A 15,152-nucleotide genomic window follows, 5' to 3' on the forward strand; every position below is an offset into this window, starting at 1 on the left:
AAAAAATGCTTATACTTAAATAACATTTATATTATATTGTATGGTGTATTATATTTTTTAATGTATTAATGCATACTCTTCTATATACCTAGTATATACGATATATATCTACTTATATTTGACATAAAAAACAAAAACCAAAAATATTAAAAAACAAATAAGGTCACTTCATTCAAAGAGAGACGGAGACAGAGACAGAGACAGAGAAAGAAATGGAGAAAGTGGAAAAAGAGAAATGAAAAGAGAGTAGAGAAGCAATTGCCAGTTGTAAAATAGAACCAATGAAACTGTTTTCATTTAACTGAAAAGTAAAAAAAAAACCAAAAAACAAAAAAAAAACCATAAAGAGAATCGATCAACAATAGCCTCGTTAGTTTTTAATGTCAATGAATGATGATCCGGTATCAAAGAAAGAGACTATTGCAAAAAGGACTAAACGGAACACAAAATGGTTGGAGCGGTTCCACTATCCTCAGAAAGATAATGAATTGAAACCTTAATTCGCCACTAGACACACACCCACACACACACACACACTTACATGCCTCTACATACTGACACACAACTGTACAGATGGAATTTAATATATAGATACATATACATATAGCTATGTATAGGTACAATCAGAGAAATCAATGAGCATCACCAGAATTTCGGCCTCATTATACAACCGCGGCTTGTGTGTGTGTGTGTGTGTGTGTGTATAATGTGTGTGTAAATGCGTATTAGAAAGAGAGTGGACCGCTCTGTTTATCCATTAATTATCACATTTTTTCTTGTTTCTCATCGCCTTTTCGTTGAGTCCTTTTGCAATATGTCCACAAAACAAGCAGCAAAGAGAAAAATAAAAAAAAATACAACAACCACACAATGTGCCCATAGAACTAATAATTTATTTATACTTATTATAACAAATGTATATCAAATTGTTGCTCCTTTTTTTGGGCAACAAAACGCGAAGCCCATACACAAATGAAATAGTACCGAAAATATTTTATCGAATTTTTTACAAGCCCCCGAAAAATACATATACATATATCGACAAAAACCCAAAATAACAAAATAACAAAAAAAAACAAAGAAGCGAAAGCAAATAGTAAATGTCGACAGATGAAACCGAAACCCAAAAGAGAAGAAGAAACAAATAAATAAAAGAAGAAGTTAACTAGCAAGAACATAGTAACATTTAATAACAAACAAACAAACAAACAAAAAAAAAAGGAAAAAGAAAAAAATCAAAAGAAAAAAACCTTATTTGATTTAGTATTAAGCAAAATAAAAGAATAATAATAATTGAAGCAATGAAATTAATATTAATTTTTTTTTTGTTTTAAATTGCGCACTACAAGAATGAATCAATCAAATCAAATACCAAATAATATTACCGTTAACCATAGAAACCGCCCCCCTCTCCCCCCCGAACCCCCCTCAGATTACCTTTGTTTAGTTTAACAAGCAGACAAAACACTTTGTTATATGGGCATTTATTTATTATATATTTAAACATAATTATGTACTATGGCAGTTTGTAATGATTATAAACAATTGACAGGGACTACTAATTAAAATAGAAATAGCTGATCATGTCTCACAAGCGAGAAAGAACGACAGAGAGAGAGAGAGAGATAGACAGACAAAAAACCATAGAAAGGAATGTTTTTTGTGTTTTTTATGTATTTGAACATTATTATTTTTGAATATTTTGTTTGTTCTTTGTTAAGGTAAATGAGAAGTCGAAACTGTACATAGATCAAATGCAAACAATAGCACCAATATATAAAACTCACGACTAATTTACATATATATGTCAATAAATCAAATATATATATATATATATATTTTTGTTTTCTGCAAAATACTTAGCCAAATACGCGAGTCCGCATCAATTTTTTGAATGCACTCAACAAATGAGTTTCGAGTACATTTTGTGTGTTTTTCTTAACCTTTCTTTTGTTACTTGAACTGAACACAACATATCCACAAAAGTCAAAGCGAAAATGTGCAAAAAGTCAAATGGAAAATGTCAACGAATACACTTGCCCAAAAAAGTATGCTATAAAATTGAGTTTGACCAGTTTGCGACTCATACGCCGTGTGGGCATACAATTGCCCAAAAAAGTATGCTATACAATTAAGTTTGTCGTTCAGTGGCAGATCTAAGGCTGACAAATGAATGAAATTTACCTATTTAAGCATGTAAAAGATAAATGATGTCGAAAATATTCTCATGACGACCGCCTAGATCGGCCAAACGTGCATAAGAGTTGTAAGTCGGAATAAGCCGACTTTGACATACCCTGAAACAATTGAGCTTACAAATTCTTATTAAATACAAATCAAATAATTGTAATCGTAACTCTATAATGTGAGGAATTTGATTACTTAGTCCGTGTCACTTGACTCCCATAAGAAACCATTACATGCGACATACGAGTGTATTCATTGAAATATTTGCATATACAATTTTGTACATTTCGTATTTGAACAATATAATTCTTTAAAATATGCTTTACCTTTTGTTTTTAACCAGAAACCAAACAGATAGATAAACAGTGAGTTAGCCTCATAATGATAGAAAGAAAGAGAGAGAGCGAGTGAGAATTACAAAGGAAAAGAGAAAGAATTGATATCAAATTTAAATGCAAATCAAATAAAAACGCAATAGTGATACAAGAATCAATAGCCTGATTAAATAGTAACAAAATAGAGAGAAACTACATAAATGAATCGAAACAACAGCAAACAGCAACAGCAATAAAAACAACAACAACAACAACAGCAACAGCAGCAACAGCAGCAGCAAACAGCAACAACAATAAACCAAACAAATCTTTTGATTTAGATACAAAGATGCAGCAACCATAGTACAATAACAATAAAACATAAAACATTTCTCGAATTAAGCAATTTTTATACAAAACCACAAACAATAGAACAAACAAGTTGTGAGATCGTCAAACAATTTCATCAACATAAATCCAGTTAAATCCAGAATCAAATGCAAATAGCAAAAAACCAAAAAAAAAAAAACAAAACAACAAAAAGCAGGAGTAAAAAGTGCAGTAAAAATTATTTATACATACGCAAACACAGAGAAGCAAACAGAATGAAGAAAATAAGTGAAAAATGAACATTAAAAAAACAAAAATTAAACAAAGCAAAGAGGAAAATAATACACTATATACATATATTTTTTAAAAACAAAGAAACGACAAACTAACAATAGCTAAAGAACAAATAACAAAATAAAAACGATTGTTGAACATTTTTATATATGAATTTCTATATAATTTCTAATTTTAATTAACTGTAAAAAGTAAATTATACATGTATAAAACGCCAAACAAAAAACAAGCAAAAACCAAAAAACTAAAAACCCAAAAAAAAAATAACAAAACAAAAAAACAAATAATAAATACCTAAACAAAAAAAAAGAAAAATGAAAACCCAGAAACCAACAGAAACAGCAAACTTAAAACCAACAAAACAAAACCTAAAAAAAAAAAAATATATAAAAAAAACTTTTTTTTATATTACAAGAGACAAGCAAAAAATTAAAATGAAAGCAAAAAAGGAAAATAAAAATTGGTCAACAGGCAAAAACAAAACAAAGCACACACATTTGCAATAAAACTGGCTACAAAAACAACAACAACATACATATACAATATATGTGTATAAAATTATATTTGATGTTAAGTTTTTTTTTATTAATTTTTAATCACAATGAATATGAATTCCATTTTGTTTCGTTTGTTTCACAAAGAATCCTTTTAGTTTTTCTACACAATAACAACAACAACAACAACAAGACCGAAAGCAGCAAACAACAACATCAACAGCAACAACAACAACAACAACAACAACATCAAACACTGGCATAAAAGTTTCGTGACTCAAATTTAGAAAACGTATTTAAGGCTAATAAATTAAAGCCTAACGAGAGAATACCCATAAAAACAAGAAAAAAAATATTCAAAACAAATATTCATAAATTACAAGAAAAAAAAAGAAAAGAAAACCAAAAACAAAATATAACCAGATCTGTTTTCCAAATTATTTAAAACAATGAAAAAAGAAAACAAAACAAAAAAAAAACAAAAAACGTTTTCAAATTAAACAAACATATTAAAACATTAAACAAATTTTAGGGGGCAAACTTTTTTCGAACAAATTACGCAAATTGTTTAAACAGAATTCAATTTCAAAGTTTGGTAGTAAAACCTAAAAAAAAAAAACGAAAAATTATACAATTTAGATATCAAAATCTAAAGAAAAGAAAGGAAATGAATAAAATGTGCAACGTGAGCAAAACGAAAAACAAAAAACAAAAATGATGACTTGTCCAATGATGGCAAAAAACAAAAAATTAAAAAAAAAACAGACGATACACTTCTCGGCTAAAACGAAATCGAAAAACCAAAAAAACCAAAAAGATGACAAACACTCTCGGCCTTTCCAAAAACAAAAACAAAACAAACACAAAACGAAAACGACAACTCAAAAAACAAAGAGAAAAAATAACGCAAGAAAAACGAACGAAACGTCTATTTTTATGGCAACTACATATTAAATTACATTTTTCGGAGCAACAAAAACAAAATTGTAAATTTAAGCCAAATGTATAAGCATCATTTTTTGGAAAATACAAATTAAGTAAATATTAAAACACACACAAAAAAAATTAAATACCAAAAAAGCAAAACGAAAGAAATACTAAACAAGAAATACCAAAAACAAAACAAAAAGAGGTATTAAATTTAAATGTAAGGCAATTATCAATTTCGAAATGAAAATTTCAAAAACCAAAAAAAAAAAAAAACCAAAAAAAGCAAACACATCATCAGCACATCATTACACACACAAACAAAAATCAAAAAAAAAAAAAAAACCAAAAAAATACCTAACTAAATCGATAAATTTTTGCATTGTGTCAACCGAAAATAAAACCAACAAAACATAAAGTAAAGAAAATGAAACGACTAATTAAAAATTCAAAATTTTAGTTGTTGTAAGCAAAGCTTGATTAAAGCAATTTGCAGACATATTTGCATAGTAAGAAATACATCATATACTTGCATATGGGGCATATAACATACATAGAAGAACAATGATTCTTAAAACCATTCACACAGACACCAAAACCCAAACACCACCACCAAGCCAGCCAACCAGCCGAAACTCTCTCCTTACCCCACACCAACACCCCCAAACCCACCACCCAAACCCTTTCAACAATCAGACAGAAAACTCAACCGACTAATCAAATCCAAACTCCCTATTACATCCACTCACACATCCACACAACACACACACACACAACAGACATACACACAACACACTCACACACAACACACACACGTATAAACAACATTAAATTGGTTAAGATTTTAATCATAATTTTTAACGTAATCTTCAGCCAAAAAAGGAAAAAAAAAACCAAAAAAAAAATAAGCATAATAAACTATCAAGGCAGTCCAAAATTAATCCGAAAAAAAACCGTATACATAATATACAATTTTAAGGCAAAAACAAAAAAAAAAAACGAAAAAAAAAACCAACACATATTTAAGCGAGTAAACGTCGTCGTCTAGTTTAATGTCGTCAAATTTTACTTTCCGTAACACTTAATTAATATTAAAGAAAAAAAAAACAAAAAATTAAAAGAAAAACCAAAAAAAACTAAAAAAAAAACGGAATATATATATATATATATATTATATAGCAAGTCAGAAGCAAAGTATTGTAAACGTCTATCGACCTACCACTAATTTCCAACCAAAAACAAAAAAAAAAAAAGCGAAGAGAAAGGTAAAGAAAATGCAAAAATGAAAATGAGAAGCAAAAAAAATGGCAAAAATTGCTCTCCCTGGCATATGCAAAAAAAAAAAATATACCTACTAAAATGAAAGATACAATGAATTTTTTGGCATTAACACATATAGAAACTACTTAAAAAAGAAAACAAAAAAAAAAAAAAAAACAAAAGGAAAAAAATATGAAAGCGCAAAAGCTACAACAAAAGAAAACATATATTATTAACAAGAAAATAATTTGAAATAAATTGAATCTTGTAATATAAAAAAAAAATTGAAATGGTTTTTGAAATTTGAAATAGCTTACATTGGTCTCTTCTTTCTAGTTCCATTCAAATTACGTATACGCAAATGTCCTCGTATTAGTTGCTTCACATTCACATTGTGTCACCTACTAAACCCACTTCTGAGAATGTCGATTGTAAATCACATCACATTGTAGATGGAGAAGCTGTCAGGAAGGCTTCGGCGGGGAGTGCTGCCAGACTCGCAAAGCGATGCCGTTGGATTCGTTCGTGATGGCCCTTCGTTACCACCGATCGTAGGAGCTTATTCGTTCGCATCCTTTTCTCGTCGACGTTTTGCCAACTTCTTCTTCTTCACTTATCGATAACACCAGGGGTAGAGCATACTGTCGCTCGCCCAGGGCTGAATCAGTATATTTATAAACTGTCTGGTGACAATTGTTTGATGACACTTTTTGTGCCTTATCCCTGCACAGTTGGGCCCAATCTCCGATGTTGTGACATAAAATCAAATCAAGTTGAAACTTGGTTCATATAACTTTTATGTCCTAACACCCATATTGGAGCACAATGCGTATGTGCAATATTAGAGTTGATCAAGAAGGTCAACTAAATCGTAGCTCGGCATATTTAAATGGGGATTAAACACTTGGATGTTTGGAAATATTAATTTTATCTGGTTTTTTGTTGAGAATCATGTAAATTTAATGATTTTTTTTCTTCGAAAATTTAGTTTTTGAAGATTTAATGCAAACTTAAAGATGATTTTCTAATACGTTCGTACTAATATATGAACTTCGAAAATCGGTCAAAAATTTACATACAAATTTAGGAGAATAAAAATAGTTATTTAGGTATAATTAACATATTTTTAAATGAACTTTAATGATTCCATATATTTTATTCAGACTGTATTATCGCCTATTTCTAACTGATTTTGAAAAGTTATATCTCATTTTAATTGCAATTTAGCGTATTTGAAATCGACATCAAACAATTGGATGTTTGGAAAAATTAATTTCGATCCGATTTCTGAAAAAAATCATGATATTGGCATCACGATATTTTGCGAAAATAGGCAAAAAAAATTATTTCTCAAGATTTTAATGCTGCTTGAAAGATCTTATAGTAACTTGAAATGAATTTTGAAATACATGAATGAATTTTTTGAAATACTTCAAAAATTGACTAAATTAGAGCTGCATTAAATTTTGGTTTATTGGATTATCTTGCTGTTTATTGGCATTTTTATCGCATTTGAAAAGATAACTACTTACAATTAGCATAAATTGCATTTTAATTTAAAATTAAATTTAAAAGCGTTAAATTTAAATATCATCGTCGCTAATCTTTTGCTATTTGGCAAAGTTACAAATTCACAAAGTTAAGAATTTTTACGAATTTTCAGTCAATTTCCTTTTTTTTGCTGAGAGTTTTATTTTCGTCAAGGTATAAACCAATGAATCAAATTTTTCAGTGATTAAAAGTCTTTTTAGTCCTTTACATATCATGATATAAAAAAATTTTGATTCCTTTCTTCCTTGACTAAGACGAAAAAATTTATGAGTGGTTCATAGAAAAAATTGAGAATAAAAATAGTCGATTTTAGTAAGTGGGAAAACTTTTTTTTTTATTTATACAAATCAAAATTTTTAGCAACTTTATCAAAAAAAAAAAAAATGTGTTTGTATAAAATATATTTTTGCAATTAAGCTGCAAGTCTTTCGGAATTTCGATTAAAGCCTGAGTCAACTGGCAGATGCTATGCAGCAAAGTAGGATCCATCCAGCCATCCTTCCATTCCTTTTAATGAGACTAACACACGATATCGAACTTTACAACGCCATCGTAGTCGGGTCCGAATTCGAATACTGTATCATTCTTGCGGACACGATTGTAGGACGATGAATATGTGGTTTGCATGCTATTGATTTTTTCGTGTAATTCCTGGTATCGTATTTGTTTGGCAATGTTTTGTACCCTGGCCTGATTGCCAAAACTCTGCATTAGATCGATTTCCCGTTTGTGTTTTCCAGACTGTCGTTTTACCATGTTGTGGCCCGCAGTAGCAGCAGGATTCTGGCATTCAGCCTTGGGATGCGGTTTGAGTAGATCGCCAAAGATCAGCGTATTCAGTGTGGTATAGTTATCCTTCAATGCCTCATTATCAATGAAATGGACCGATGCACTCGTACCTCTCCGGTAGTTTTCAAAAGCCATCATGCGTTGCTCTTCGAAATCTCGTATAGTTGCATTGCCTGTGAAAGCGACATCCGTGTAGGTGTCCTGACTCAGAGTACGATGATGTTCGCAACCCTGGGGTCCTTTTAGGCCGGGCAAAATGGCATTACTCTGACCATCAATGCTATTGCGACGATCTAACCAATTGCCAACAAGAACTTGCTTACTATATCGCATAGGTACTACGCTTTCCACTAATGATTTTTGCCCAGTCTTAAACATTTCGATTGATTAGAAAATGACAAAGATTTCGATACGAAATTGAACAAGGAACAACGAATACTGATTTAATTATCCAATTTTGTTCGTCTGTCATTTAAGAAAAGCAACTGTGATTTAAAAAAAACCAAATTCTTTTAATTTCAATTGAGGGTAGACCATGAATTTATTTGTGATAAATATATAATATGCTGCTACCATTCAAACTTGTGAGTCGGTATTTTATCACAAGGTTCTGAAACTCCAGTCGTATTTTTCAAGTCCTCATAGAATTGACAGTTGATTATTAACTCCTTCTCTGCCTCCAGTTGAGCCCATTCCTTGGTATTTGCTGTCTTTTCCATTGACTTCCTTTTGTGTTGCTCAGAGATTTTGGGCGGATAATCTCTCTGATAACTTGTTGTAACATGATCGAATAGTTTTGTAATTGGTTTGGGATTCATCCTATATTTCCTATTTTTCACTAAACTATAATTGCCATAGGTATCCAATGCATTGTATCGAGCCCTCTTGTATATCATTTGGCCAAGCTTTTGCCTCTGCAAGCATTCATCGCGTCGCATTTTGGGCCATAGATCGAACATAAGGGTATTCATGGTTGTGTAATTGCTGAGGAACTGATCCGAATCGTGTAGTATCACATTGGAGCCCTGTGCCAGTTTAATGGCCATCACTTGGCCCTTGATATCAAAGTGTGCGGCTGTTGCCTTCCTCAGATCGAAAGGTGCCGCTGTATAGGTAGCCTGGCTGGCTGTCTGATGGGTTTCGCAACTGTCTTCGACCATCATGCCTGGCAAAATTGCATTGTTCTTTGTCACAACACTCTCGTACCGGCTCTGCATCCAGTTGCCGATCAACACATTGTTGCTATAGGGTAAAACCTTCTCATTCAAATAGGAACACCGTCCGGGCTCCTGATCTTTTTCTCGGATTTCCTGGTCTGTATCGAGAGGGAACATAATTAAAAAATAAAACAAATGATAAACTGGCAAAGGAAGACTGAAAAGTCATTCAAACAGAGCAAATGGCAAAAACCATATGACAGAAAATATCATGATTACTTTTTTTTGTTTGAATTTTTCATTTATTTATTATTAATTCAACATCTTATAAATGTAATCAATTTTAATGTATCTTAAAGTTAAATTGCACTCATTTTTTTCCTGTTTTTTAGTTGTTAAATCCGCAAATATTGCCGCAGGACGCAGGAATCCCAGGACCAGGTGATGGAGGAAGGGCTGCAATCTGGTAAAAGGACATCAATAGAAGTTGGAACTGCCGCCCTGTTAAAATGCCAGTTATTATCATATTTATTGATGTTAGTATTATTTTTAGGGTAAAACTAAGTTACAACAATTGTTATGTATACTAATTTCAATCCTAAATATAAAATTATTTTAATCAAAAATGTAATTTTTTCTTTTTTGGCCTAACATTTCAATAAATATAATTTTGAAAACCAACATTTTTCTTTTTATTTATGTCTGTCGACGTGCATGAACAAGGACTTCCATCTGGCCGAAGGACATTAGTTATTAGCACTTTTCTGTTTTTTCAACTTGTAATTTTTTCCAAGTCCCAAATTGGACCAAAAGACCAAAAGACATGTAGAAAACTACAAAATCCTTGATATCTCGGCTCTACGCAGGACTTTCGGGATATCCTTTGCATCCACTTTAATCCTTGATCATTCGAATACTTTGACATCACTTTCGTCCTGATTCTTTAAAGGACTCGCGAGATATTTACCATTTTTCCTTTAACAGAAAAGTCCTTTTATTTCAGCCTCCTGAAGGACACTCCAGGATCTGAAAGTGTCAGTCGAAGCGGGTCATCAAGGACTATCAGCTAAAAAAAGAACATCCTGATAATAATTGAAATGGCCGAGTTATAAGGACATTATAAACCAGCCGCCTTCTAAATAATTCTGTTGGCCTGGTATTTCATATTTTCTCCAGTACGAATTTTGTCGCTTGAACTTCAAATTTCGTTGCCCGCGGAATTCAAAAAATCCAACTGGCAGTTGAATTCAAAAATTCAAATGCCCAAAAGTCCGTTACGCATTTAAAAATAATTTTAAACCAGCCACCTACTAACTAATTCTGTTGGCCTGGTATTTCATATTTTCTCCAGTACGAATTTTGTCGCTTGAACTTCAAATTTCGTTGCCCGCGGAATTCAAAAAATCCAACTGGCAGTTGAATTCAAAAATTCAAATGTCCAAAAGTCCGTTACCCATTTAAAAATAATTTTAAACCAGCCGCCTACTAACTAATTCTGTTGGCCTGGTATTTCATATTTTCTCCAGAGCAAATTTTGTCGTTTAAACTTCAAATTTCGTTGCCCGCGGAATTCAAATAATCCACTGGCAGTTGAATTCAAAAATTCAAATGCCCAAAAGTCCGTTACGCATTTAAAAATAATTTTAAACCAGCCGCCTACTAACTAATTCTGTTGCCTGGTATTTCATATTTTCTCCAGTACGTTTTGTGTTTAAACTTCATTTCGTTGCCGCGTTCAATAATCCTGCAGTTGAATTCAATTCAAATGCCAAAGTCGTTACGCATTTAAAATAATTTTAACCAGCCCTACTAACTAATTCTGTTGGCCTGGTATTTCATATTTTCTCCAGTACGAATTTTGTAGTTTAACTTCAATTTCGTTGCCCGCGAATTCAAAAATCCAACTGGCAGTTGAATTCAAAATTCAAATGCCAAAAGTCCGTTACCATTTAAAAATAATTTAAACCAGCCGCCTACTAACTATTCTGTTGGCCTGGTATTTCACATTTTCTCCAGTACGAATTTTGTCGTTTAAACTTCAAATTTCGTTGCCCGCGGAATTCAAATAATCCAACTGGCAGTTGAATTCAAAAATTCAAATGCCCAAAAGTCCGTTACGCATTTAAAAATAATTTTAATCCAGCCACCTACTAACTAATTCTGTTGGCCTGGTATTTCACATTTTCTCCAGTACGAATTTTGTCGTTTAAACTTCAAATTTCGTTGCCCGCGGAATTCAAAAAATCCAACTGGCAGTTGAATTCAAAAATTCAAATGCCCAAAGCCGTTACGCATTTAAAAATAATTTTAAACCAGCCACCTACTAACTAATTCTGTTGGCCTGGTATTTCACATTTTCTCCAGTACGAATTTTGTCGTTTAAACTTCAAATTTCGTTGCCCGCGGAATTCAAAAATCCAACTGGCAGTTGAATTCAAAAATTCAAATGCCCAAAAGTCCGTTACGCATTTAAAAATAATTTTAAACCAGCCACCTACTAAGTAATTCTGTTGGCCTGGTATTTCATATTTCTCAGTACGAATTTTGTCGTTTAAACTTCAAATTTCGTTGCCCGCGGAATCAAAAAATCCAACTGGCAGTTGAATTCAAAAATTCAAATGCCCAAAAGTCCGTTACGCATTTAAAAATAATTTTAAATCAGCCACCTACTAACTAATTCTGTTGGCCTGGTATTTCATATTTTCTCCAAAGAATTTTGTCGTTAAACTTCAAATTCGTTGCCCGCGAATTCAAAAATCCAACTGGCAGTTGAATTCAAAAATTCAAATGCCCAAAAGTCCGTTACGCATTTAAAAATAATTTTAAACCAGCCACTACTAACTAATTCTGTTGGCCTGGTATTTCAATTTTCTCCAGTAGAATTTTGTCGTTTAAACTTCAAATTTCGTTGCCCGCGGAATTCAAAAATCCAACTGGCAGTTGAATTCAAAAATTCAAATGCCCAAAAGTCCGTTACGCATTTAAAAATAATTTTAAACCAGCCACCTACTAACTAATTCTGTTGGCCTGGTATTTCATATTTTCTCCAGTACGAATTTTGTCGTTTAAACTTCAAATTTCGTTGCCCGCGGAATTCAAAAAATCCAACTGGCAGTTGAATTCAAAAATTCAAATGCCCAAAAGTCCGTTACGCATTTAAAAATAATTTTAAACCAGCCACCTACTAACTAATTCTGTTGGCCTGGTATTTCATATTTTCTCCAGTACGAATTTTGTCGTTTAAACTTCAAATTTCGTTGCCCGCGAATTCAAAAATCCAACTGGCAGTTGAATTCAAAAATTCAAATGCCCAAAAGTCCGTTACGCATTTAAAAATAATTTTAAACCAGCCACCTACTAACTAATTCTGTTGGCCTGGTATTTCATATTTTCTCCAGTACGAATTTTGTCGTTTAAACTTCAAATTTCGTTGCCCGCGGAATTCAAATAATCCAACTGGCAGTTGAATTCAAAAATTCAAATGCCCAAAAGTCCGTTACGCATTTAAAAATAATTTTAAACCAGCCGCCTACTAACTAATTCTGTTGGCCTGGTATTTCATATTTTCTCCAGTACGAATTTTGTCGTTTAAACTTAACTTCAAATTTCGTTGCCCGCGGAATTCAAAAATCCAACTGGCAGTTGAATTCAAAAATTCAAATGCCCAAAAGTCCGTTACGCATTTAAAAATAATTTTAAACCAGCCGCCTACTAACTAATTCTGTTGGCCTGGTATTTCATATTTTCTCCAGTACGAATTTTGTAGTTTAAACTTCAAATTTCGTTGCCCGCGGAATTCAAAAAATCCAACTGGCAGTTGAATTCAAAAATTCAAATGCCCAAAAGTCCGTTACGCATTTAAAAATAATTTTAAACCAGCCGCCTACTAACTAATTCTGTTGGCCTGGTATTTCACATTTTCTCCAGTACGAATTTTGTCGTTTAAACTTCAAATTTCGTTGCCCGCGGAATTCAAATAATCCAACTGGCAGTTGAATTCAAAAATTCAAATGCCCAAAAGTCCGTTACGCATTTAAAAATAATTTTAATCCAGCCACCTACTAACTAATTCTGTTGGCCTGGTATTTCACATTTTCTCCAGTACGAATTTTGTCGTTTAAACTTCAAATTTCGTTGCCCGCGGAATTCAAAAAATCCAACTGGCAGTTGAATTCAAAAATTCAAATGCCCAAAGGCCGTTACGCATTTAAAAATAATTTTAAACCAGCCACCTACTAACTAATTCTGTTGGCCTGGTATTTCACATTTTCTCCAGTACGAATTTTGTCGTTTAAACTTCAAATTTCGTTGCCCGCGGAATTCAAAAAATCCAACTGGCAGTTGAATTCAAAAATTCAAATGCCCAAAAGTCCGTTACGCATTTAAAAATAATTTTAAACCAGCCACCTACTAAGTAATTCTGTTGGCCTGGTATTTCATATATTCTCGAGTACGAATTTTGTCGTTTAAACTTCAAATTTCGTTGCCCGCGGAAATCAAAAAATCCAACTGGCAGTTGAATTCAAAAATTCAAATGCCCAAAAGTCCGTTACGCATTTAAAAATAATTTTAAATCAGCCACCTACTAACTAATTCTGTTGGTCTGGTATTTCATATTTTCTCCAAAGCAAATTTCGTCGTTAAAACTTCAAATATCGTTGCCCGCTAAATTCAAACATTCCAACTGACAGTTGAATTCAAAAATTCAAATGCCCAAAAGTCCGTTACCCATTTATAAATAATTTTAAACCAGCCACCTACTAACTAATTCTGTTGGCCTGGTATTTCACATTTTCTCCAGTACGAATTTTGTCGTTTAAACTTCAAATTTCGTTGCCCGCGGAATTCAAAAAATCCAACTGGCAGTTGAATTCAAAAATTCAAATGCCCAAAAGTCCGTTACGCATTTAAAAATAATTTTAAACCAGCCACCTACTAACTAATTCTGTTGGCCTGGTATTTCACATTTTCTCCAGTACGAATTTTGTCGTTTAAACTTCAAATTTCGTTGCCCGCGGAATTCAAATAATCCAACTGGCAGTTGAATTCAAAAATTCAAATGCCCAAAAGTCCGTTACGCATTTAAAAATAATTTTAAACCAGCCACCTACTAACTAATTCTGTTGGCCTGGTATTTCACATTTTCTCCAGTACGAATTTTGTCGTTTAAACTTCAAATTTCGTTGCCCGCGGAATTCAAAAAATCCAACTGGCAGTTGAATTCAAAAATTCAAATGCCCAAAAGTCCGTTACGCATTTAAAAATAATTTTAAACCAGCCACCTACTAACTAATTCTGTTGGCCTGGTATTTCACATTTTCTCCAGTACGAATTTTGTCGTTTAAACTTCAAATTTCGTTGCCCGCGGAATTCAAAAAATCCAACTGGCAGTTGAATTCAAAAATTCAAATGCCCAAAAGTCCGTTACGCATTTAAAAATAATTTTAAACCAGCCACCTACTAACTAATTCAGTTGGCCTGGGATGTCACATTTTCTCCAGTACGAATTTTGTCGTTTCAACTTCAAATTTCGTTGCCCGCGGAAATCAAAAAATCCAACTGGCAGTTGAATTCAAAAATTCAAATGCCCAAAAGTCCGTTACGCATTTAAAAATAATTTTAAATCAGCCACCTACTAACTAATTCTGTTGGTCTGGTATTTCACATTTTCTCCAGTACGAATTTTGTCGTTTAAACTTCAAATTTCGTTGCCCGCGGAATTCAAAAAATCCAACTGGCAGTTGAATTCAAAAATTCAAATGCCCAAAAGTCCGTTACGCATTTAAAAATAATTTTAAACCAGCCACCTACTAACTAATTCTGTTGGCCTGGGATGTCACATTTTCTCC

The 15,152-nt window shown here is 32.5% G+C and overlaps 2 protein-coding genes across 2 annotated transcripts; both read right to left on the reverse strand.

Annotated features, from left to right (window-relative positions):
- Window positions 1–7,876: 7,876 nt before the first annotated feature.
- On the reverse strand, window positions 7,877–8,479 carry LOC6645724. The gene has a single exon (XM_002068457.2). It carries the CDS (start codon window positions 8,477–8,479, stop codon window positions 7,877–7,879), a length of 603 nt encoding a protein of 200 aa, XP_002068493.2.
- A 189-nt stretch (window positions 8,480–8,668) lies between these two features.
- On the reverse strand, window positions 8,669–9,548 carry LOC111519035. The gene has a single exon (XM_023177664.2). The coding sequence runs from the start codon at window positions 9,478–9,480 to the stop codon at window positions 8,716–8,718; it is 765 nt and encodes a 254-aa protein (XP_023033432.1). The 5' UTR covers window positions 9,481–9,548; the 3' UTR covers window positions 8,669–8,715.
- Window positions 9,549–15,152: the final 5,604 nt, after the last annotated feature.

This window comes from Drosophila willistoni (assembly GCF_018902025.1).
Source record: "Drosophila willistoni isolate 14030-0811.24 chromosome XR unlocalized genomic scaffold, UCI_dwil_1.1 Seg8, whole genome shotgun sequence".
In the NCBI taxonomy this organism is placed as follows: Eukaryota; Metazoa; Arthropoda; class Insecta; order Diptera; family Drosophilidae; genus Drosophila; species Drosophila willistoni.